The 26,104-nt window shown below is 44.4% G+C and overlaps 1 protein-coding gene across 4 annotated transcripts in view; it reads left to right on the top strand.

Annotated features, from left to right (window-relative positions):
* SLC7A6 (solute carrier family 7 member 6) overlaps window positions 1–26,104 on the top strand; it is a 38,139-nt gene that overhangs the window by 6,528 nt on the left and 5,507 nt on the right. For all 4 annotated transcript variants that reach the window (XM_041771110.1, XM_041771111.1, XM_041771109.1 and 1 more), the window contains 6 exons: window positions 8,167–8,722; window positions 18,184–18,309; window positions 20,641–20,785; window positions 21,659–21,782; window positions 21,986–22,089; window positions 25,800–25,896. In XM_041771110.1, the coding sequence (XP_041627044.1) occupies window positions 8,203–8,722; window positions 18,184–18,309; window positions 20,641–20,785; window positions 21,659–21,782; window positions 21,986–22,089; window positions 25,800–25,896 (1,116 nt within the window). In that variant the 5' untranslated portion in view covers window positions 8,167–8,202. The remainder of the gene's footprint in view (window positions 1–8,166; window positions 8,723–18,183; window positions 18,310–20,640; window positions 20,786–21,658; window positions 21,783–21,985; window positions 22,090–25,799; window positions 25,897–26,104) is intronic.

Below are 26,104 nucleotides of genomic sequence, written 5' to 3'. Positions count from 1 at the left end.
AATTTATTTATTTGAGAGAGAGAGAGAGAGAAGAGAGATAGGGATGCATGAGAAGCAGAGGAGCAGAGGGAGAAGGACAGGCGACTCCTGCTGAACATGAACCCTACTCCTCTACTCAGGGCTCAATCCCACGACTCTGAGATCCTGACCTGAGCAGAAATCAAGAGTCAGACATTTATCTGACTGTACCATACAGTGCCCCATGCTGTGCTTTCTATCTCTATGACTTACTTATTTTATGATTAGAAGTTTGTACATCTGAATCCTCTTTTACTTCTTTTGCTCATCCCTTCACCCCTCCCCCTCTGGCAACCATCCGTTTGTTTTATGTATGTATGTATGTATGTATGTGTTTATTTATTTTTAAGATTTTATTTATTTATTCATGAGAATACACAGAGAGGAGAGAGAGAGGCAGAGACACAGGCAGAGGGAGAAGCAGGCTCCATGCAGCGAGCCTGACGTGGGACTGGACTCTGGGTCTCCAGGATCACGCCCTGAGCTGTAGGTGGCGCTAAACCGCTGAGCCACCAGGGCTGCCCCTTGTTTTATGTATTTATGAGTCCGCTTCTTTTCTTTTCTTTTTTTTTTTAAGATTTATTTATTTATTTATTTATTTATTTATTTATTTATTATTATTCTTTTTAAATTTATGATAGTCACAGAGAGAGAGAGAGAGAGAGGCAGAGACACAAGCAGAGGGAGAAGCAGGCTCCATGTACTGGGAGCCTGATGTGGGATTCGATCCCGGGTCTCCAGGATCGCGCCCTGGGCCAAAGGCAGGCGCTAAACCGCTGCGCCACCTAGGGTTCCCCAAGATTTTATTTATTCATCTTAAGAGACAGAGAGATGGGAGATGCCTGGGTGGCTCAGCAGTTAAGCGTCTGCCTTTGAAAATGAATGAATGAATGAATGAGTGAGTGAGTGAGTGAATGAATGAATGAATGAATGGACACCTGGGTGGCTCAGCAGTTGAGTGCCTGCAGTAGGCCCAGGGTGTGATCCTGGAGTCTTGGGATCTAGTCCCGCATACAGCTCCCTGGGAGGAGCCTGCTTCGCCCTCTGTGTCTCTGCCTCTTTCTGTGTGTGTCTCTTGTGAATAAATAAATAAAATCTTAAAAAAACAAAAAACAAAAACAGAGATAGTAGCATGGGGTGGGAGGCAGAGGCAGAGAGAGAGGGAGAAGCAGGTTCCCCACTGAGCAGGGTGCCCAGTATGGGGCTTGATGTAAGGACCCTGGGATCATGACCTGAGCCAAAGGCAGATGTTTAACCTACTGAGCCACCCAGGCACCCCGAGTTCATTTCTTTTTTGTTGTTCATTTGTTTCGTTTTTTAGATAAGTGAAATTATGTGATACTTGTTTTTCTTTTTTCTTTTTTTTTTTTTTGATACTTGTTTTTCTTAACCAACTTTTCATTTAATGTAATATCTTCTAAGTCCATCCATGTTGCTGCCTACTTTTGGTTTGAGCGTTTTTTTATGATGTTTTATTTCCACTGTTGGTTTATTATTTATAACCCTTCTTTTTTTTAAGATTTTATTTATTTATTCATGAGAGACACAGAGAGAGATAGAGGCAGAGAGACACAGGCAGAGGGAGAAGCAGGATCCACGCAGGTAGCCCAACTTGGGACTCGATCCTGGGTCTCTGGGTCCACACACCCTGGGCTGAAGGCAACGCTAAACCGCTGAACCCCCCGGGCTCCCCTATAACCCTTCTTTTAATCTTTTTAGTTTAGTGTTGTTTTTTTTTTTAAGTAACACTACGTTTTTTCACATATAAGAAACTTACAACTGTATAACTTCTAGTTCTTCCTTGTTTGTGCTGTTGTCATACATTTTACTTTTTTTTTTTTTTTAAGATTTTATTTATTTATTTATTTGAGAGGGAGAGAGAAGGGGAGCATGAGCATGGAGAGAGTGAAGCAGATTCCCCACTGAATAGAGAGCCTGATGCAGGCAATCCCAGCACCCTGGGATGATGACCCTAGGCAGACACTTTACTGACTGAGCCACCCAGGCACCCCTCATACATTTTACTTTGATATATGCTACAAATCCACAATTCATTGCTACAATATTTACTTGAGACAGTCCATTATATTCTAAAGCATGTAAAAAAAAGTTTTTTTTTTCCCAAAAAGTATTTTTTAAAATATTTACTTCAGACCATTTGATTATTTTTTTTTTTCACTTTTTCCCACTTTGACTCTTAGGGTTTTCATCTCTCTGCTGAAATTTGACGTTTCTACTTGCTGTTCAACTTTTCTACTAGAGCATTTAATTTATTAATAATATTTTAAATTCCTTATCTGGTAGTTCCAATATCTGGGTCATCTCCATGTCTTATCCTGTTGATTACTTTGCTTCTTCCCTTTTTCTTTAAAGATTTTGTTTATTTGAGAGAGAGCAAGAGAGTACATGGGCAGGAGGAGAGACAGAGGGAGAGGAGAGAGAATCCTGAGCAGACTCCTTAACTGAGAGCAGAGCCTGACTCTGGGCTTGATCTCACAACCCTGAGATCACAACCCGAGCTGAAATCATGCATTGGTTGCTTAACTGAGTGAGCCAAGCAGGTGCCCCTGATTACTTTGCTTCTGGATAATGGGTTTTCTTGCTTTTTTATGTGTTGCTTGTAATTTGTTACTGATTGCAAGATACAGGATTTAAAACAGTAGAGACTTAAGTACATAGTATTTATTCTGGATACATCTCTTCTTTTGTTAGGCTATTAGTGTGGGAGTTCCAGTTAGAAGATGAGTTAGGTTTGGGTTTTATTGTTGCCTTAGGTGCACACAGGGCTTCAAATTCCTCCACACAGGGCTTCAAATTCCTCCAGTTTAGGATTGGTTTGCTGGAGGGAGGGTTTTTCTTCAGTGTTTACGCTTCACGCTCAGCTCTAGGTCTTTCTTTTATTGCTGGGTGCTGGCTTACCTGGTGGTGGGAGCAGGGATTCTCTGTTATCTTGGTTTACCTCAGGGTTCAGCCCCTGTTTTTCTGGGTCTTGGGGGAGAGGGGTGTAGATCTTTCTGGTGATCTTGCCCTTGCCCCAGAGGTAGGACGCCTCTAATGGACCGGATCAGAATTTCCTGTCTTTCCCCCAGGCATGAAGGGTTGTTTTATTTTTCTTTTACTCTGCCTCAGCTGCCTTGGGAGTGACAGAATTTGCCACCCTAACCCTGGTGGTGTATGATTTTTATTCTTTAGTGAAGAGACCAAGTGGACCTTTGCATTTTTCCCAGAGTAGTGATTGCTTTCCTTCTCCAGATTAGCGCTACTGAGAGGCTCTGGCCTCTTGTCTAGTATTTTTTTTCCTTTAAGATTTTATTTATTCATTGATAGAGACACACACAGAGAGAGAGAGGCAGAGACACAGGCAGAGGGAGAAGCAGGCTCCATGCAGGGAGCCCGGCGTGGGCCTCCATCCCAGGTCTCCCAGATCATGCCTTGGGCTGCAGGCGGCGCTAAACCGCTGTTCCACCAGGACTGCCCTTGTCTAGTATTTTTTATGAACATCCAATCCACTGAAGTCTGTGGAGAAAAATCTCTGAATGTTTAGGCTCTTGCTAACCCACACAAGACATTTAGTAATTCATTAAAAATTGTACCTGAGTTCTTCTTACTTATTTTTTTTTTAAGATTTTATTTATTCATTCATGAGACACACAGAGAGAGAGAGGCAGAGGCAGAGACACAGGTAGAGGGAGAAGCAGGCTCCATGAAGGGAGCCCGACGTGGGACTCGATCCCGGGTCTCCAGGATCAGGCCCTGGGCTGAAGGCAGGCGCTAAACTACTGAGCCACCAGGGCTGCCCCTATTCTTACTTACTTGCTCATATCTTGGTTCCACCATTCTCCTTTTGCCACAGGTGAGCCAGAGCTTGCATCTCTCCACAGAGGTGCCTGTTTTTCCTTAAATTTCAGTCTAGTAGGTTGCCCTGTAACCTCAGCTCTCTGATGGCTTCAAGAAAAGTTGTGGTTTTGTAGATTATTTGTTTTTTTCTTGTCATTGGAGTTGTAGTGATGCTCTTCCCAGCTTTCCACATCCTAAATGGAAGTTAGAAGTCAAGGCAATTCCATTTTATATGAATTTTATTTTCCAGTGAAATTAATTTACCTCTCTTTCTTTCCCTGTGATACTGTGATAAAAATACATATATTTGGTCTGCATCCACTGTTTCTAGACACAACTCCTATAATTTTCTGTTTTAACAGCTATAAGGGCATTTTTTTGTTACAATATTTGCTTTTGTTCTCAATACCTGAAATAGCTCCAGGGCAATGAAAGCGAAATGGATTTCTCTTGTAATTTATATAAGAAGCCCCTTTCCACCCACCTCTGAGTTTATGTTACTGAGGTGATTTTTGGGAAGTATCCAGATCTTCTAAGGATGGGGGCTCATTGCTAGAGGAACCAACCCTGTGATTAGGAGATTGGGACTTTCAGTCACAATCAGTTGTGCCTTTGTAATGAGGTCTTCATAAGAACCCCAAAAAGACAGAGTTTGGAGAGCTTTCAGGTTGGTGAACAAGTGGAGGTGCTGGGCAAGTGGCTTGGCTGGAGAAAGCATGGAAACCACACCCTTCCTGAATACCTTGAACCCAAGGAGAGGGTAGTGGGACCCTCCAATTCCTAGCCAGTCAGTTGGAAGCATTTGGCATCTGAAGAGAGGGCAGGTTTTTTTTTTTAATTCTTTTTTTTTTTTTTTTTTTTTTGAGAGGGCAGTTTTGTGGGACTGAGCCCTTACCCTGGAGGATCTCCAGGTAGATAGTGTCAGTGATGACGTTTTGGAATATAGGTGAGATTTGGTGGGGTGAGGTCCGGAGACCACAACCAAGAAAGAAGTTTTTTTTTATTTTTTTTCTAAAGATTTTATTTATTTATTCATGACAGAGAGAGAGAGAGAGAGAGAGAGAGAGAGAGAGGCAGAGACACAGACAGAGGGAGAGAAGCAGGCTCCATGCAGGGATCCTGACATGGGACTCGATCCTGGGTCTCCAGGATCACACCCCAGGCCGAAGGCGGCACCAAACCACTGGGCCACCGGGGCTGCCCAAGAAAGAATTTTTGAGACATCTTTGGTACAAAATGCTGGTTTTGTTAAAGCTCAGGGGACAGGACCCATGGACAGAAAGAGCTGCCCTGGAGTTTTGAAGAGCAGTTGATTATATACTTGGAGTTGGGGGAGGTAAGGAAAAGGGAAGTTTTCAAAATAAATTTTTTTTAAAGATTTTGTTTATTCATGAGTGACACAGAGAGAGGCAGAAACAGGCAGAGGGAGAAGTAGGCTTCCCATGGGGAGCCTGATTCAGGACTCCTGATCCCAGGACCCTAGGGCCGGGGATCATGACCTGAGCCAAAGGCAGAAGCTCCTGAGCCAAAGGCAGATGGTCAACCATTGAGCCACCCAGGTGTCCCTCAAAAGAACTTTCATATGCTAAAGAGGACCTGAGATACTGGGGGCCTTGCCATTGTTAAGGTTGTTTTTTCTCTAGTAAAGCATTAAGGTGAAGACAATTGGGAGCTTCCTTATACACCGCCAGCCTAAAGTATTTGTCAGTAGGCTGCAGATTATAAGGACATTTAATTTTATCTACACTTCCTTGTGGAAGTTAGGTTATTGATAAGAATGCTTTTTTCTGTAAACCACTAAGACATTTATAAATCGAGGGAGACCCATGTCTTTCAGGACTATAATCTTTATAAGTTAACCATTTGTTTTTTCTTCCCTTAGCTTTAGGGCAGCCAGGAGTGCTGAGCAATGTCATGCATATCCCACTTTGGGGGATGGTTTGGGATGTCAGTTTGTGCTTTGTCTTCAGCTGGCCTTCTGCATCTTCCTTTTTTTTTTTTTTTTTTAAGATTTATTTATTTATTTATGATAGACAGAGAGAGAGAGAGAGAGAGGCAGAGACACAGGAGGAGGGAGAAGCAGGCTCCATGCCGGGAGCCCAACGCGGGACTCAATCCCGGGACTCCAAGATCATGCCCTGGGCCAAAGGCAGGTGCTAAACCGCTGAGCCACCCAGGGATCCCCCTGCCTTCTGCATCTTCATTGTCAGAATTAAGTTAAATTGTCTGGTGTTGCAGAATTGCTTGATGTGTAGAAAACCCATACATCTGGTGTCAGAAGTCCAAAAAAATATATGGGAGCCTCAGCCTCCTCTCCCCATCTAGCTAGGGTCTGATAGAATAGAGGGGAGGTTAAAGTGGTCACAGGGACCAGGTCTCTCTGCTTGCCTCTGTGTTGAGCTGGGTGGAAAAATGCAGTCTAGGTCTCTGCACCTGACTTATGTGAGAATATAGGTTCCTCTGCTATTTCCAAGTTTGTTTTCATAGTTGCTTTGGCTCACCTGACAGACACGTGAAAACAAGTATGTACCCACATGCCTGTGCTTGCCCAGGGAAACCTACCTGGCTTGGTGCCAGGAGGGAAAGGAAGAATGGTGCTGCCTTGAAGCCAGGTCTCATCTAAGCAGAGGTAGGCTGGCTCAACTCTGGGAGTAAGAAGGCCTAGTGCCCCAGAGGAGTTTTTTTAATTGATCTCCAGTCCAGACCCTGGCAGGGCACCGTGACAGGTAAGGCGGGAGTTTTGGATGGAACCATGGAGACTGAAGATTTCCTTGAGAACTACTTACTCTTGAGTGGCTATGGATCCCTTTCTCTGAGCTCCATGGGGTAAGGTTCTGGCACCTCTGTCTTTGTTGAGTAGATGAGAGGCTTCTGGGAAGATAATGTACGGATCTCATGCTTATCTCTGGAAGCTATCTCTCTGACCTTAAAAGACTGATTCCTGGGTGAGAATCATATGGCTTACAGGATTCCTTTATCCAGAAGATGAGGTGGGAGTAAGTAAGTGATCTGAATTTCTGATTATTGGGGCACAGGAATTGAGAGAGAGGACAAGCTCATGCTGAGTGCAAGATCAGAAAGGTGTTTGTCTTCTTCTGATAGACTCTGGGTTCTTCATGTCTGTAGAAGTTGGTGTGGAATCCAACTTCTTTTAGTTCTCTGGACTGGCCTAACTCCAGACCAAAAGTAGTAGTGTGTGCCATCTCCCTACAGAATGCCTTCTAATGCCAGGCCTGTGGATAAGAGAAGCTATGTAGCTCTGATGAGGTGTCAAAATTTCTGGGTCCTATTCTGGGAGAATCTCTTTGCAATACTAAATGATAGTGAGGGGCATGCTGAGGAAGTAAACAAACTAATAGCAGTCAAGCCCCAGCTTAGGTTGCCCTCTGGATGTTCTTTCTCCATTAGGTCTTAATTATGTTCTTTCTCTTTTCTGGGTACTTTGGAAAAAGAGATGTGTTGAATGGGCAAGTAGCAATGTGGGAAGTAAGATTGATGTTGTAGATGCAACAATACACAGGTGTGTATTTTCATGAAAACCCTTTCCTTGTTCTAGTCTTAGCATCTTCCTAGCCCTTTCTACCACCTGCTCATTTCTTTGCTGGACTGAGAGTAGCTACAGATTTCTCTCCATGTTGCTGGATACTGCAGAAGTTCCTGTTTAGGTGCTCCTGGGTGGCTCAGCAGTTAAGCAACTGCCTTCGGCTCAGGGCGTGATTCTGGAGTCCCAGGATCGAGTCCATGTCGGGCTCCCTGCATGGAACTTTGTCCACCCTCTGCCTATGTCTCTGCCTCTCTCTCTCTCTTCATTTATTTATGAATAAATAAATAAAATCTTAAAAAAAAAAGAAGTTCCTGTTTATGTTTTGGTAGAGGTAAGTGGTTGTGGGCAATGAGAGGCATATCAAGCTAGCTAGGGCTGTGAATCTGTTACTGGGAGTCTGGTCTTTGTAGGGCAGGTTTGTAGATTTTAAAATGGTAAGACCAGACCAAAACCTATACCTCAGGAAGAATCTGTGCTATAATAAATCTAATGACAGCCTACTCTGGGTGTCAAGCCAGGTATCTCTTGTTGGAAGTTGCCATCAGCTAAACACTAACAGTTATCTTTCTTGGGAGTACTAGGTGTCTGCCTGCCTCCATTTATTTCTCTATATCCTGTGGTGGAAATGGATATGAGCTCATTTTATTTAGGTCTGTGTGTAAGGCTTGCTGTTCATACATAAGAGGTTGCCTTTGGCTTTGCAGTTCAAAACCAGAGACTCACCAGCTCCTGCACTAGACTAACATACTTATTATATTCTTTGCCAGGCCACAGTAAACACAAGTGTGGAGGAAACATTTGCCATGGAAGCCAGGGAGCTGGAGAATCCCACACCAGCCTACCATCTCATTCCCGAGGCCAGCCAGCCCAGGGAGGAAGATGTCAGTGTGCAACCTCAACGGACTGCAGAAACTATGCAGCTAAAGAAGGAGATCTCGCTGTTGAATGGGGTCAGCCTGGTGGTGGGCAACATGATTGGCTCAGGAATCTTTGTCTCACCTAAGGGTGTGCTGGTATATACTGCCTCCTACGGGTTGTCGTTGGTCATATGGGCCATTGGTGGGCTTTTCTCCGTGTTTGGTGCCCTTTGCTATGCGGAGCTGGGAACCACCATTACCAAGTCTGGGGCCAGCTATGCTTATATTCTAGAGGCCTTCGGAGGCTTCATTGCATTCATCCGTCTATGGGCCTCCTTGCTAATCGTTGAGCCTACCAGTCAGGCCATCATTGCCATCACCTTCGCCAACTACATCATCCAGCCCTCGTTCCCGACCTGTGATCCCCCATACGTGGCCTGCCGTCTCCTTGCTGCTGCTTGCATATGTAAGTCCGGGGTTTAGTGTGGGCATATGTTTGAGGGTGTGGATTCCTTTAATAATGCTAATGGTACCTGATATTTGGACACCATATTTTGCTGTTTTTGGGGAAAAGGGGCATCTTACCTTTTGAAAAAGTAATTTCACCAAAGTCATTTAACCCTGAGAGATAAGTCAGGAATGAGAGAAGTTTGAATCCCTTGTAGGGCTTTTGGTGCATGACATTCCTTTGACTCTTGACTGTTCCCAGAGTTCTGTTCCTGTCTATGTGACAGGTTGGTGCATGTCTTAAATTTGTCTTATCAGATGTTTTGATTGGAGTCAACAACACTAGTTGTAACTTAACCCAGAAAAAAACATCAGTGGTAAAGACTTTATTCTACTTCTCAAAAATAAATTATGTTGCCTCCTAGCTTTTTATTTTAAACCAGTTTAGAGGCTGAGGAAAGAGGCGTCTCTAGATTGTTGAGGTCCCAAGGTGTTATCCCTCAGCCCACAGGACTACAGTTTTCTGCCACTGCCACTCTTTGCAGCCTATTCTAAGCAGCAGGCACCACACCAAAATGGCTTTTTCTCATTGGTGTTTCAGATTTCTTTATACTGACTTTGTAAACAAGCTCTGCCTGTGGCCAGTGACAGGAAGGTGGCTTCTACCCCGTATTTGGGTTTCTGAGGACAGAACCTGAGAGATCCCAGTTGATCTCTCTTTATTTTCCTTTTTCTCTCATGAGGTGGTAAGGAGGGATTCTGTGTGAAATCACTGAAAAGGAGAGATTACTGTGAATTTACCTAGTCTCATAGAGCTAGTGTTTTAGCTGAGAAGTAGCCCAGAATTCCCTGTGTTCCTTACCACTGTGCTGCCAGAGGCACTTAATTATACTCTGTTCTTTCCATATCTCTGCTTGCAAAAGCTTTGGCAGTATATGTAGTTTATCCACAGTGTTAAAAATAGACTGAGAGTACCTTGGAGTTAGCAAAAAAGGATTGTACGGTAAACTGTGCCTCCTGACTTTAAGGAATTTGTTAAAAACAAATGTTAAAGGGGACTCCTCCACCTAGAGCCCCAGGAGGAGGAAAGGTGGGTAGGTACTCAGTGGTATGTGTGGTAGGGTCTGGCCAGGGGACCTCTGGCTTGACTGAGTTCTCTAAAAAAAGAATTTTCTGATTATAAAATGTGTTCATTAGGGAGAAAATTATCCTCATAACACCCATAATCCACCACCAAAAGATGAGCACTTTTATAATTAAGTCGTGTCTTTATCTCTTTCTTTTATGGAATTGGTATTGTACTTTGCATATAATTTTATATTCTGCTTTTTAAATTTGGTATCTCATTTTTTCCCCTCTTTTTGTAGAATGTTCTTTATAAGAAACATTTTTTAAAGTAGTATCGTTTATTATTATTATTATTATTATTATTATTATTGCTTAATACAGACATTACAGGCACTTTGAAAATGCAAAAAAAAAAAAAAATAGAAAAAAGAAAAATCACCCATAATTTTAACTCCACAGAACTACTGCTGCTGTTTGTGTGAAATACCTTCTAGTATTTTTTTCGGTGCTTATCTCAGTTTTTATTTTATTTTATTTTTTTATTTTTTTTATCTTTTTTTTTTTTTATCTCAGTTTTTAAAGGTACTCTTGAAATCATTCTCTCTGTGATTCGTATAATGCTTAAAAATTTTAATATTTAATCCCTTTCATCAGATATTCTTAGAAAACATGGTTTAGGAACATATAAGTAGTTTTCTTTGTATATAAAATTCAGAGTTTTTGCATCTTTTTTTTAGGGTAGAATTAATTATACAGGAGAAATACCTATGTCTAAAGAAATAAACTGTTTGAAGATTCTTCATCTATTACCCAGTTTCCTTCTAGAAAGTTTTGTGACTTTGTGCTCTTATCAGAGCACCAGGGAGTGCCTATGTGTATGGCCTTAGGGTGAATTCCAAGGGTAACCCAGTGAAAGGACACCTCTATATATAATTTTCCATGTACAGAAGACTTTTATTGGTAAATCTTTTTTCCTTTATGATTTTCCTCATTGTTTTTGTGCTTAGGAACCCCATTCCCAGGAACTGTTTGTTTTATTTATTTATTTGTTTGTTTATTTATTTGCTAGGAACTGCTCTTTTGATTGGAGGAGAGATCTTGCCTCTTAGAAGTACAGTCATGGTATCTGTAGCTTCTTTTATTCAAGTGTACTTTTACCCAGATCACTCACTATCAGAATTCCTTCAGGCCCCTATCCCAGAAGCCCAGGCTTTCCCCTAACGTGTACCTTCAGGTAGAAACTTGTCAGAGATGAGCTTAAGTCATAAAATGATGTCCCGTCCTAATGGACAAGACTTTGGGGTTCAGCTTACCTTCTTCTTGGAACTTAGGGTGTAGAATTGTGTTGATGCATCATCAGACAAAGCTGGGATGTGCCGAAGGGAGTCTCTCTGGGCAGGGGTGGCAGTGAGAGCAGCTTGGTCTTTTTTTTTTTTTTTTTTTTAAGATTTTATTTATTTATTCATGACAGACACACTGAGAGGCAGAGACACAGGCAAAGGGAGAAGCAGGCTCCACACAGGTAGCCTGTCATGAGACTCAATCCCAGGTCTCCAGGATCACGCCCTGGGCTAAAGGCAGCGCTAAACCGCTGAGCCACCCGAGCTGCCCGCAGCTTGGTCTTAAGAGAAAAAAATTGGAAATGACCAAGTAGATCATAATTAGGGGGGGAAATAAAAAAATCTGCACTGATTCCATGCTGAAATTTAGGTAGGATAGGAGAATTAAGTTAGTCTTGAAATTAAGACATAAGAGGGGTCCAGATTGTTATTTGGGAAACTGTCTACAGAAAGTATAGCCATGCAAGCTAGGCAGTTAAAGTTCCACTCTAGAAGAAAGGGCACGACATTCTCCATATAACAACTGTAGGTTGGAGCTGCAAGCTGGTGGCTCATGGGCCAGACTTGACCCACAGATGTTTGTTTGGCCTAGTGTTGTAAGCAATTTTGAATTATTTGGCAACATTTGAAAATCAGGACCAGCATTTTCTGTTGTAAAATCAAAAGTTTGGCAACCTTGGACCCAAATTCCTTCCTGACACAATCAGCTGCCTTTGCGTAGTGGTTGCTCCCTTTAAAGGAACATGCATTCTTTAGTCAATCACAGCCCTCTACTTCCTCTTGTGGGCTTTTTTTTAAATATGTAAAGCTATAGTCTTTTTGTTTGTTTTTTAAGACTTAATTTATTTGAGAGCAAGAGTGAGAGAGAGGGAGCACAACTAGGGGGAGGCAGAGGGAGAGCAAGAAGCAGACTCCCCACTGAGCAGGAAGCCTGGTGTGGGGCTCCATCCCAGGAACTTGAGATCATGACCTGAGCTGAAGGCAGAAGCTTAACTGACTGAGCCACCCAGGCACCCCTCCCTCTTGTTTTATACCCAGTTGCTCACTCGCATTGCCTTTTTGGCCCTTGAAGGTATTTGCTGTTTCAGATCCTGGCTTTTCAGCTGCCCCCCACCCTATTCCCAGGTTACACTGGCAGAGAGCCTAGCAACTTTCTTAGATTTCAGACTATCTTAGCTACTCATTTTCTGAGAGTGTGGTTTTCAACCGGAGGTGAGTTTGCCCACCAGGAGACATTTGGCAAAAGTCTGGAGATATTTTTGGTTGTCACACCTGCTGGGAAGGGGTGCTACTGGCATCCAGTGGGTAGAAACCAGGGGTGCGGGATCCCTGGGTGGCACAGCGGTTTAGCGCCTGCCTTTGGCCCAGGGCGCGATCTTGGAGACCCGGGATCGAATCCCACGTCGAGCTCCCTGCATGGAGCCTGCTTCTCCCTCTGCCTGTGTCTCTGCCTCTCTCTCTCTCTCTCTCTCTCTCTCTGTGACTATCATGAATAAATAAATAAAATCTTAAAAAAAAAAAAAAAAAAAGAAACCAGGGGTGCTATTGAGCATCTTATAAAGTACAGAACAGCTTCACACAATGAATGTCAATATGGCTGAAGTTGAGAAGCTCTATCCTAAAGGTGCATTTTATTCATATATGTTCGGGAGCTTGGTTCTATGGCGGGTGGGGCGTCTGGCTGCCTACTGGGCTCAGTGTGCTTAGAGGCTCTTATGGGACTGTCAGGGAAAATGACAGTTCTTGAGGTCCATAGGTCCCTTCTCTGGCCTGGTGACCAACAGTATTCTTGGTAACTCAGGTGAGCAGGAGTAATAGATTTGATTGTGGAAGGGTGATTTTTCTGTCTTACGTTGTTTATCTTTGTGGAGTCCGGCCTGTTGTGTAGGCTTACACACATCATTAGAGAATTTTTTTTTTTTTTTCATTAGAGAATATTTGCCGTGAAGGTGTCCATATAGAAGTCATTCAGCATTGACACTGGTATCAAAGCAGAGGCTTGCTGACTGCTAAGTCTCCATTTCCCTCACCCCCCAGGATTTGTTTGGAAAAGCTGACAGTGATGAGGAGCAGGAAGAGGAGGAATAGGAGCAGGAACAGGAAGAGATGGGGGAGGGAGACTTCTGAGCGGGAGACTGAAGTGAAGAAACACTGATAGTGCCTGAATAGTTTTCTGTTGTCTCTTACTGTCTTGGACTCTGGCCTGGGCAGAGTTCTGAGAAGTAAACATATGCTCCCCTATTTTGGTCAGTTGTTATGGATCAACAGCTTTCGTGTTCTGAAAGTGACATGCCTCAGAAGGACTGGGTCTTTACCATAGCCTCAAAGACCCTGGAGTCTACCCATGTATAGAGCTTGAATTGTTTGATAATAAGACTAAATGTATATATTTGTGTAATTAAAAACAAGGAGGATTCTTAAAAAGGCATATACCTGACATATTCATATGCATCCCAAGAGGTAGCTCCAGATTCCAGGATTTCCATTTGGAAGGGTTTACCTTTCCTGGACTGTTATAGAACAATTTTCTCCTAATGGACTTGTAGATATCTCTCCCCTGCTTTTTTTTTTTCTCCCACCATGTTGCTGCTGTTGTTAAGGATTGCATTCTTCTGTCCTTGAGTACCTCTTAGTAACATCTAGCTTGTTTTTGGGAGAAATTGGAAGGGTTCCTTCTTCTCCTCATTGCTGTGGAAAAGGGAGCTGTGACTGTCAGCATAACTGGGACTGTAGCTGCAGATTGCCAAACGAGCTCCTCCTCATCAGAAAGAGAATATGAGGGGCATAGTTCTGTCTTAGGGTGCATGTATTACCCAGGATTAATTTGGATTTTAAACACCTGAAAACCAAAAGCAGCATCGCTCAAATATACTGAAGTTTATTTCTCTCACATGTTTAAGGTAGGCAGTGTGAGGCTGGTAGGATGACTTCAGAATTTTTCAGGGAGACAGGTTCCTTCCTTCTGCCTTACTGCTCTGCCATCCTCAGCGTGTGACTTTTAGCTGGTCGTCCAAGGTGGCTACTCAAGCCCCAGCTGTCAAGTCTGTACTGTGGCTGACAGGAAAGACAAAGAAAGGCAGGTTCTGTCCTTCAAAGAGACTTCCCGAGGCCTTTTTTTTTTTTTAATTTTTTTTTTAAATTTTTATTTATTTATCATAGTCACACACAGAGAGAGAGAGAGAGGCAGAGAGAGACACAGGCAGAGGGAGAAGCAGGCTCCATGCACCGGGAGCCCGACATGGGATTTGATCCCGGATCTCCAGGATCGCGCCCTGGGCCAAAGGCAGGCGCTAAACCGCTGCGCCACCCAGGGATCCCCCGAGGCCTTTTTTATATGAAACTTTGCTTATATGCTTGGGCAAGAGCTTACTTACTTGGCCATACCTGCCTGCAAGAAAGCCTGGTAAATGTCAGCTTAATTTTGGGCAATCCTGGGACGCCTGGATGGCTCAGTTGTTGGGCACCTGCCTTCGGCTCAGGTCGTGATCCCAGGATCCAAGATCTAGTCCTGAATCAGGCTTCCTGCAAGGAAACCTCTCTGCCTATGCCTTTCTCTCTCTCTCTCTCTCTCTCTCTCTCTCTCTCTCTCTATCTGTGTTTCTCATGAATAAATAAATACATCTTTAAAAAAAAGTTTTGGGCAACCTAGACCCTAGCTAAAGTTTCTATTAGTAAGGAAAAATGGAAGAACAGATATTAAAAAATAACTAGCAGTTTTTGCCACAAAGCGACCTTGGGCATTTGTTTCTGCTTTCGGTGTGGATCTGCTATTTGAGTACTCCTTTCCCAGCAACAAGCCCCCAGAGCTTGAAGACCCTCACACAAACCCCACACTCATTGGTGCAGGCTTACCAGCAAGGAGATGAGATCTAGAGGAGGGAAGGCTTGGATGTTGTCATTGTGGTAGTTTTATCTGAGCACCTGGCCTCCAGGCCCAGTCTTGTGCTTGAGCTCTGATGGACTCTATGGCACTAGATGGGGATGGGAATTTTGGGATGTTTGGAGGGGTGGGGATCAGATGGTGAAATGTTTCTTAATTAGAATCAGGAAAACATTCAGGGGACTTGGCTTCTGTTTGGTAGACTGTTCTCAGAGCTCTCTGTTCTCTGGCAGAGCTGAGAGTACAGTGAAGCAAGCAAGACTCCTGTGGCCAGCATTTAAGGGTATATTCAACCTCAGGTTCTCCAAGTGGTCCTAAAAGTGAGTGCCTCCTTAAATTATGTACCTTCCTTACCTCACCCTGCTCCTGGCCTTGCTCCTTTGCACATTGTTTTAGATTAAGTAGTTTAATTTTTACTGAGGAAGAAGCGTATGTGCGTAGTAAAAAAGTCAGAGTATAAAATAGTATACAATGGAAAAAGTCTCTCTCCCTCTCCAGTGCTTTGGTCTTTTTCCCCAGAGGCAACCACTATGACAGGCTCTTTTGTATCTTTCTGACTGTCCTTCAGAATGGGCTCTGCAGGGACTTCCTTGAGGAGCTGCCTTCTTTCACTTATTGGCAGTAGTCATTGAATTGCGCGCAATATTTACTCCTGTGCTGAGAGGAGCAAGTATGTGTGTGTGTTTGGGGGGTGGGGGGAAGGTTGTAGCAGGATGGAGGGAAGGAGGGGTAGAAGTGAGAGGGAGAGGGAGTGCCTGTCAGTGGGGCTGAGGAGTAAGTCTGCTCCTCTTCTCCATCTCGCATCCACATCTTGGGGCTACAAGGCAGAAGCATAGTGAGCATAGCCAGGGCATGGTGAGATAATCTCTTTCTTCATGTGTATGTCCATCTTTTTGTCCCTCTCTCTTTTTGTCCCTTATGTCTCTTTATCTCTGTCTCTTGTTTCTTTGTCCTCTGTCTTCCGTGTATTTATCTTTCTCTGTTAGTCTTTTTCTCGCAAGCTGCAAGCCCTCTGACTTCTGCTTCTTTGCATAGTCCTGCTTCCTTCCTCTGTTTTCTTGTGGTTTTTGTTCCTCTATTACAAGGGTCTGAATGTGACTTTGACTTGCTATATTTCCCAACTCTGCTACTGTTAGGTAGATTCAGTCTTTTGGTACCCCAACCTATGTTCCTGGGAAAGGCAATTGAATAGGCTCAGCTTGGGTAATCAGCCATGATAGGCGAGGGGGAGCAATTTGAGGCAGATACCTCAAAATATCCTTACTGTATTGCACTGGGGTCTGTGGATTACTGGGCTATTAATCAGGTAATCCTTATGCTAGCTGTTCTAGGCTTAGCCCCACATAGCGAACTTTGATTTGCAGGGCAGCACCATGCATGCATTCCTTTGGCCTTTCCTCCCATATGACTTTTGCCTCCCACTCCCCATGACTGACTAGTGAGCATTTGTGTTACTTGCTAGCGTATTACAGAGTGAAATTTCTTAAAGTGCCATGGAGGTGTTTAGCCACCATGTTTATTTACATAGGCTCTAGGCTCTCCTGCTATCTGAGTAGAGGAATGTCGATTTTCTGATAGTTGCCTTGCTCTAGGGAATCGGTGATTAAGTGAAAAGTCATCACCATCTGGATTCCAACCAGAGTTTATCATTTCCCCTTTTTTTCTTGGCAATAAGCTTAAGAAAACAATATGCTTGGGATACAGACACCCAGGTCTGTGTCTCTGCCTCTGTGTGTGTGTGTGTCTCTTGTGAATAAGTAAATAAAATCTTTTTTATTTTAGAGACCTAGGCAAAGGGAGAAGCAGGCTCCAGTGCAAGGAGCCTGATGTGGGACTCAATCCCTGGAATCTGGGATCATGCCCTGAGCCAAAGGCAAATGCTCAACTGCTGAGCCACCCAGATGTCCCAATAAGTAAAATCTTAAAAAAAAAGAAAAGAAAGGAAAAGAAAACAATATGATTTTGTTCCCCCCTCCCCAATAATTTGTGACCATGCAAATGCCCAAGGGAGAGACCTTCTTGAGACAGGCGTCTACATGATCATAGCATGAGATACTAAGCTGTGCTGTGAAGTGGGAGTGCTATAGGTAGGGAGAGCTCAGTGAGGGACTGGCTGGTATATTTGAAGAAGATTTTACAGAGGAAGTGGTGAGTGAGCTAGACCTTGAAAGCGAGAGTTGCTGTTGGCTGTGGCAGCTGGAAGAGTAAAGGACACTTCTTCTAAGTGTATATATGGCACCAGTAAGGAGAGAGTTTCTGGCTGAAGGAGAGAGTGCAAAATGGGTAGGGGTAGGTAGAGGTGGCTTGGAAGATCAGCCCCAAGGATTTGGTAATAATGTTTGGGGTTCACATAAAAGTTCTATTTTTGGAGGCTTGTGACAGTACTTAGCCACATCACTGTAGAACCCCTTGAGGCCTGTAGAACCCCTTGAGAACCCCTATTCTGTTCTTGTATCCTCCTGGTAGGTCAGAGAAGTCCCTGTTTAGCAGGGTAAGATGTCGGCACCCTCAGCACAGGGCTTGGATATCATTGAGGCCCACAAGGAGCTGGGCCCTAAAGCCGGCAGCACAGACAGGAGCCTAGGGAATGCCCAGGCAAGCTTATTTCTCCATGGACCTCAGTGAGAATTTGGAGGTTTGGATAGAAATGCAGAGGATGGTGGGGGAGGTTGGCCTCTCTCAACCAGTTTCCTCATCTAAAAACAGGAATAGGGTTGTCTATATTTCGGGATTGTGGGAATTAATTGAGAGGATGTATATGAAATTTTCAGGTACTTACATGTAAAACATTGTAATTCCTAGGTGACTTGCCACCTGCATTCAAATTCACCTTGATGGCCCTCTCTTGTGGCCATGGAAATGTTTTATGCCTTGGATGGTTTGGAACATTGGGAGTCTGAGTGGGAAAAAGTGGGTGAAGTCCATTATTCCTGGGCCTGGGGGCAATTTCCAAAAAATGATTCTGGCTGTTAGAATTTAAGAATGTGTTAATGCATGCGTTTGTATCTTTACTTGTCCACAGTGATGAGCGGATGGTGGATGTCCCTCCATTGCTTATTCTTCTGGTTCTGACTGGTCTATTGGCTCCTTTGCTTTAGGCAGATAGGGCAGATGTGATGCTTTCTACAAGGTGAGATTGGGTCACATGCCCTCAGCTCAAGCCTGTCAGTGATGTTATGTTTTTCCTTCTAGGTCTGCTGACATTTGTGAACTGTGCTTATGTCAAGTGGGGCACGCGTGTTCAGGACACGTTCACTTATGCCAAGGTCCTAGCGCTCATTGCCATCATTGTCATGGGTCTCGTTAAACTGTGCCAGGGTAAGATGGGCCTGGGCTGGGAAGGAGGGTGGGTGACTCTGGAAGTTTGCATGGATTTCCTAAGGAGGACATAGGGAATCTTGGCTTTACTGATTAGCTCTTTTTATGTGTATCCTGGACTATCAGTGAGAGTGAGACATCTGTTCCTGAGCTTCTTGGGCCAGGCTGGCTTGGCCAACTGAACAGTCCCTCCCTAGGGCTGCTTTCCCTTTGTGGAGGCTGGGAACATTGCAAGAACGCAGCTGGAAGCCTAGGAGTTTTTGAAACCTGGATCATGTATAATTGGGTCATAAATGTAGTTGATGGGGATAGAGTGAGCCCTGCTCTGGCCCTGTTTTTGGTCTGTGACTGCCATGCAGTGAGTAGGAAGACCTGGCCATCCTTGAGAGGAATGGGAAGGAAGGTATGGAATGTAGAAATGAGTGGTTATTTTGCAGCCTTTACTTTTCATCTGAATTTGCTTCTACTTAACATTCGGTCTCAAAGTCAACTCTCAGGAAAATATTAAAATAGTATGAAGTTGGCACTGACTTTCCTGCATGTTGGCCTTAGGAAGCTTTTCATTCCTGAATCAAAGTAGACTGGCAATGAGGGTAGACAAGATTTCCTGAGCTCTTAGGGAAGTCTTGAGGTATTTTTGGCTAAGGAGATCTCAATCACTTACTTGACAACCTAGTTTTGTAGATTGTCTCTAAACTCAGCCGTGTTTATATTTACTGGGGAGGGGGGCTGAGGCCCCCCCATCTCAGATCTATTGGATTAAACACTGATTGGTTCGGGAGTTCAGAAAACTCTGTTTTTAAGTGCCTTGAGTGATTCTTAGGCAGCTGGTCCAGTACCTTTGTGCACATGTACCAAGTTACTGCAGCCAGCCACCTTGATGTCCATGAGTCTCAGGAACATCTTGAGGTCAAATTGGGTAGGTAAGTTATCCTTCTACCAAGATCTATGCCTGAGGAAACCACTGCTATATATGATGACTGACACGTGGCATAAAAACCTCTATTTTCCTTTCTCTTGCTGCATATCCAGCCCTTTTTGACACATTGAAGGACTAGGTCTACTTTTTGCAGGGGGTGACAGCAGGCTTCCTTAGAAGTCTGGATCTTGTTAAAAACCTCCAGTGTGTCCAAAAGGTCCCTCTGCTGGGCCAGGCAGGTGCTGCCTCAGCTTTCAAGTGTGTGGTCTCCAGAGGCCTCCAAGGAGAATGACTGGTGCCTAGGCTGTCTCCCTAAGGGTGGAAGTGGCCCAGGCCTACTCCTGGCCTAATGAGAGATAAGAAGACCCCAGTTCGTACATAGCCTGTGATTTCCTGCCACATGTAACCACAGCTCCTGCAAGTAGAGCAACAGAGTTCTTTTCATGAGAATGAGAAAACTATTTGACCCAAATTGTGCATTGGTTTTGGCCACAAGAGATAGTTCCATAGGAAGGTCTAATTGTTAATTAAAAATGCCTCCTTTGGGATCCCTGGGTGGCGCAGCGGTTTGGCGCCTGCCTTTGGCCCAGGGCGCGATCCTGGAGACCCGGGATCGAATCCCACATCAGGCTCCCGGCGCATGGAGCCTGCTTCTCCCTCTGCCTGTGTCTCTGCCTCTCTCTTTCTCTCTGTATGACTATTATAAATAAATAAAAAAATAAAAAATAAAAAATAAAAAAAATAAAAATAAAAATGCCTCCTTTGGGATCCCTGGGTGGTGCAGCGGTTTAGCGCCTGCCTTTGGCCCAGGGCGCGATCCTGGAGACCCGGGATTGAATCCCACGTTGGGCTCCCGGTGCATGGAGCCTGCTTCTCCCTCTGCCTGTGTCTCTGCCTCTCTCTCTCTCTCTCTCTCTCTCTCTCTGTGACTATCATAAATAAATAAAAATTAAAAAAAAATAAAATAAAAAAAAATGCCTCCTTTATGTGAAACAGGGTTCTTTCTAAAAATAGGAGGAAGATCTCTGGCCTACTGTGAGGACACTTGCAAATTAATTAGAGCTTTTCTGGAAATGGTATTATCACTTCAGAAGGCAACCAGGAATGCCTTTGTTTTTCTAAGATTGCGTAGGTTTGTTAGAGGAATATGCACTTTCTTGACGGAGTGGGTGGGGTATAGAGATGGCTGATGGTTGTTCTTTTGATGTTAAATTATGTTTTTTTTTCTTCCCTCTTCCCACTTGCTTTTCCCTTTTTTTCTTGACCCTCCTTTCTTTCCCCATCTTTGCTTCCTTTTTCTTACTGCCTCTCCCTGTTCTTCCTCTTCTCCTTATACCTTCTATGTCTCTTTTCTTTCTTCTTCCTCCTTCTTCTCCCTGAACTCCTTCCCCTACTTACCTTTGTCCCCACAGGACACTCTGAGCACTTTCAAGACGCCTTTGAGGGTTCCTCCTGGGACATGGGAGACCTCTCTCTCGCCCTCTACTCTGCCCTCTTCTCTTACTCAGGTTGGGACACCCTTAATTTTGTAACAGAAGAAATCAAAAACCCAGAAAGGTAACGGTGGGATCACACTCTCACTTCCCAACTTGGCTGGAACTCCTCCTGCTCATAGTGGGCACACTTGCCTTCTTTCTTTCCCTTTCTCTTTCTCTCATCCTTTCTTCTCCCTACTTCTCCTTCTCTAGCTCGGAGGGATAAGGGGCTAGGTTGGGAATGAGTGAAGGAGGGAAAGCCCCTTGCTATTCACGCTCAGGTTTACACTGGAGGATTCCCAAGGTCTTTGCTCAAGAAGAGGTCTTCCAGGACAGCCCCGTTGGCACAGCCTGCAGCCTGGGGTGTGATCGAAGACCCAGGATCGAGTCCCACATCAGGCTCCTGCATGGAGCCTGCTTCTCCCTCTGCCTGTGTCTCTGCCTCTCTCTCTGTGTGTCTATGAATAAATAAAATCTTAAAAAAAAAAAAAAAAGAAAAGAAAAGAAGAGGTCTTCCATTTTGCAGTGGCTGATCCAGCTGGGGCTAAAGTGTTAGAAACTCATACTCTGGTGCTGACACTGAAGCCTGGGAAGCCAGAAGCTTATTTTGGGCAGCCAGGTCCCCAGCCTGGCTTCCAGTCCCTGGAGGACACTGCTTCTCCTTCAGTGGGACTCATGAGTCCTATTGTGGCAAGGATCAAATATTGATCCCCAGCTATCTTCACAGAGAAGGGTCTCTCTCTCTCTCTCTCTCTCTCTCTTTCTCTTTCTCTCTCTCTCGTTTCTTAGCAGAAAGGGGCATGGGATTCATACCCACCTTAGACCCTGAGGGAAAGAGGAGCCTTCCTCAAAGACTTAGAGTCAGAGAACTGCTAAATTTCAGAAAAGTCCCTGGGTGAACCCTGACTCCAAAAAGAGTTGATTCTAGGTAGTCCTGTCTCACTTGTCCTGACAGAAATTTGCCCCTGGCCATTGGGATTTCTATGCCAATTGTGACGCTCATCTACATCCTGACCAATGTGGCCTATTACACAGTGCTGAGCATTTCAGATGTCCTTGACAGTGATGCTGTGGCTGTGGTGAGTCCCCATTTGCTTGTCATCTTATGATACTATATGGCTCAATCTCTTTCTGCAGCCACTCCAGCTCTGAAGGGTAAGATAATGGGTCTAGGCCAGAGAGTGGGCTGCTCAGTAGTGATGGTGTTTGTCCTGAAAGCATAGGTATAGGAGGCTTATGAAATCCTGGTCTGTGCTGAGTGACTTCTGTGCTCTTTCCCTAGACATTTGCTGACCAGACATTTGGCATGTTCAGCTGGACTATTCCCATTGCTGTTGCCCTGTCCTGCTTTGGGGGCCTCAATGCATCTATCTTTGCTTCCTCAAGGTAATGTATTTCTGCTTTACCAATAACAGACTGCAATATTTAATCTTCTGAGGATATAGGTGAGCCCATAAGAGCCCTTCTTACCTCTTTTGGATGTATAAGGTGTGTATGTGTGTGTGTGTACACTTGTGTGCGTGGGTATTTCGGCCTTTGTGCTGACATTTGTGTGCTTGAAGCTCACACTTCCATCTGAGGTGAGAACAGATTGGTTAGAAGTGGAGGGGAGGAAGGTTATAGCCTGGAGTAGAGACCCTGTCAGGGACCATACTCTAGGCTCCTTGTGGGTTATACTATAGGCTCAGGACTCCTTCCTTTAAAAGATTATTAGTGATCACTTGCTGTACACCAGGTATTGGTACAGGGTGACCCTGCCCTTCACTTCACAGATATCACTGACGCTGATAGGTAGGCTCTGCTCTCCTCTCTGTGTAGAGACTTATCTGTTAGAGCATTTTTCCTTCCTGTTGTTTCAGAGAAAGGAGTAGTTCCGCTTTTCCAGGCTGACCTTGCTAGCTGGTTGGTCTCAGGGCTCCAGCACCATCCCTCTTCTTAGCACTTTGCTTCATCATTTGGCCCTTCTCTTTGGTGGATGTTCATTTGGGAGGCAGCTCTGCACAAGCTTCATCTCTGCTCAGTGAAGTCACAAAACAGATTTTCTCATCTCTCTTCTTCCTTACTGGATACACTTCTTGAGGGAATGGTCTGCATTTTGACTGCCACTCATTGTTCTAGCCATTATACTTTGACTTCTGCTACCTAAAAAATATTCTTAAGTGTATTGGTGACCTCCTTCTTAGCCTGTTTTTAGTTCTTATCCTTATGGACTCCTACAGCAAGTGATGCTTACTACCCTCTACTTCTGAAACTACTCCTATGACTCTGTGACACTCTGGTATTTGAAAGGAAGCCTTCTTTCCTGATTTCTCTTCCACTCACCCTATACACTTTGCTGTCCCTAGGGCTGGGAGTATAACAGGCTTTCAGTAAATATTTTCTACATGAGGAACACCTGATGGCTCAGCGGTTGAGCGTCTGCCTTTGGCTCAGGGAGTGATCCTGGAGTCCCGGGATTGAGTCCCACATTGGGCTTCCTGCATGGAGCCTGCTTCTCCCTTTGCCTGTGTCTCTGCCTCTCTTTCTCTCTCTTGAATAAATAGATAAAATCTTGAAAAAAAATATTTTCTGGATGAACAGGTAGAGGATGAATTAGTAAAAGAAACAATATTTTGTCCTATTTCTTTTCTTACTGGTTTTGACACCCCAGTCCAGGTACTTGGGGCCTCCCTATGGAGAGCAATAGAGCGATCAAAGTCCTGGAAAATAGTATGGTGTCCTCTTCCTTTACTTCAACCTGATGTGGCCAAGGTTGCACTGAGTGTGACTCTTCACAAGTTACCCCACCCAAAGATGGTGTTTCCCATAGCCTCACCTTTACTGATGCCCAAGATATTCTATTTTTTTTTTTAAGATTTTATTTATTTATTTGACAGAGAGTGTGTGCACACAAGCAGGGGATATGGGTAGGCAGAGGGAGAGGGAGAGTAGGCTCCTTGCTGAGTAAGAATCTTGACATAGGGCTCGATACCCAGACCCTGGGATCATGAGCTGAGCCAAAGGTAGATGCTTATCTAACTTAGCCACCCAGGCGCTGTGCCCAAGACATTCTAATTGGCCCTGCCAAACTTAAAATACTTACACAGTAGGTGCCTTTTAACCTCACTCAGCTATATTGTGGGGTTGACAGTTTGGCACCCCAAACTGGGTTTTGGGGGTGGGGATAGAGGATTCAGAGAGTAAGAGTCTGGACATGAAGGGGACTGCAGTGATGTTGAGGTAATGCACAATTGTTTCTGTGTTAACTTCTCACTTTTTCTTTGTTGCCTATGTAGTTGTCTTTGGTTTTGTACTAGACACTTTTATTGTACCTGCATAGTATCTCCTTCCAGCATCCCCTCTACCCTATTTCTTCTCTACCTAGTACAGATTATTAACCTGTGTGAGCCAACTCCCACCATCTTGCCCTGTGACCTTTCCAGATGCTATCATCAACTCCTGTGGCTCCACCTAGATGGCTCACAAGTATCTAAATGCACTCCACTTATGCTTTGTCTTTAGTTGTGATATTATGTGCTGCCAGTTCTCCTTCCTTGACCTCTTAGTTTTTCCCTTGGTGTTCACCCTCCCAGCTCAAACATGTACACATATGCACACACATATACACACACTCAAAGGATCACCAAATTTTTTTTTTTTAAGAATGTATTTATTTATTCATGAGAGACATGGAGAGACAGAGGCAGAGACACAGGCAGAGGGAGAAGCAGGCTCCATGCAGGGAGCCTAATGTGGGACTCGATCCCGGGACTCCAGGATGACGACCTGGGCCGAAGGAAGGTGCTCAACTGCTGAGCCACCCAGGTGTCCCAGGATCACCAAATTTGATTGAGGTGGTCACATCTCTCTTGTTCTCTCTTCAGCCAGGGTGTCTACCCTCATTCAGGCCTCTTCTCTGATGGGATAGTTATCGCAAATTACTTTCTTTTTAGATTTATTTATTTGACAAGTGGGGGAGGAGCAGAGGAAGAGGGAGAGTCCCAAGCTGACTCTGCTGAGCATGGAGCATGACGTGGGGCTTGACCCCATGACCCTAAGATCATGACCTGAGCCCAAATCAAGAATTGGAGGCTTAACCAACTGTGTTACTCAGGCACCCCACAGACTACTTTCTTATCTGGCCTTCTTTCTATACCCTAGCCTCTCCCTGCTTTATTTGGCCTCCATGATGCCACCAGAGTCTCTGTCAAATCCTGTGAGGCCTTTACTTCAAAGCCACAACAGGCTGTCAGTGTTTGTTCAGACTCCATATCATGGCCTCATGTGTAGGTTATTCTCAGCTGTCTCCTCATGCACCTTATCCTGGGACTGTAGGCATTCTGGTACTGACCTCAGGAAGGCCACCCTCTTTCATTCCTTCAAGCCTCTTTTGCCTTTGCCAATGGTGGTTTCCACCCACCTGCTCACCTTCTGGCAAACTCTAGTTCTTCTTCCCAGCCCAGATGTGGTCATCTCTTGTGAAGTTTTTTGTTCTCTCAGCCCACTGCCAAGCCTGTTGAGTGCTTTGTGCTTCATGATGATGCTGACTACCCTAGATGGTAGTTCATTTTTCTCTTGCTCTGCTTCTCAATCAGTTGGGCTCTTTAGGGACAGAGAGGAAACCTGGGTTATCTCTAAGCCCCTGGGCTTATCCTGGCCTGTCATATATCAGGAGCTCAGGGAAGATATATAGAAAGCACAACAGAAGGCTGGCTGCCCTTCTTTAAAAAGCCATTGTGTTAAGTATGAAATCTGTGGGGTGTTAGAGTGGAGGTACCTCTGATGGAGTGGATTGGGGTGGCAGTGAGTGATGGCCGGGTGAGGCATCCATTGGGTGATGGTGGGTTTCATAGCTGAGGGGCTGGGGGGTGTCTGTGGCCAATAGTAGGGTAGGGCATTCCTGGATAATGTTGAAGTACAAATGGTTGGAAGTTGGAGACATCTATGGGTAAAGTTGAGGGGTGAAGGTGGGGGTTAGGCATGTATAGAGAATATGGGATGGTCCTGAGAGACTGCCTGCCTCCTATCTCTAGAGCTCTGAGCGTAGTTTGTCCAAGTGAGGAGTGTGGCGACATGGCCAAATGAAAGGATCATCCTGACACTTCTTATCTTTCTAGGTTGTTCTTCGTGGGCTCCCGTGAGGGCCACCTCCCAGACCTTCTGTCCATGATCCACATTAAGCGTTTTACACCCATTCCTGCTTTACTGTTCAATGTAAGCTGTGCTGGGGGAGTGTGGAGCATTGTAGAACCTCTCCTGGCTTTATGAGAAGACTGTGGGTGGGGAGGTATACTAGGTTTTTAAGCTACTTCCCATCCTCTGTTTCTTAAATTTTTTAAAAATATGAAACAGTTATATGAGGGAGGGCAAATGATACAAAAAATATAAAATTATAAAATTTGTGGGATTATTTTTATTTTTG

This window comes from Vulpes lagopus, chromosome 10 (genome assembly GCF_018345385.1).
Source record: "Vulpes lagopus strain Blue_001 chromosome 10, ASM1834538v1, whole genome shotgun sequence".
Classification (NCBI taxonomy): domain Eukaryota; kingdom Metazoa; phylum Chordata; class Mammalia; order Carnivora; family Canidae; genus Vulpes; species Vulpes lagopus.
The sequence above is the reverse complement of the archived record's forward strand: the minus strand, read 5'-3'. Positions and strand labels throughout refer to the sequence as shown.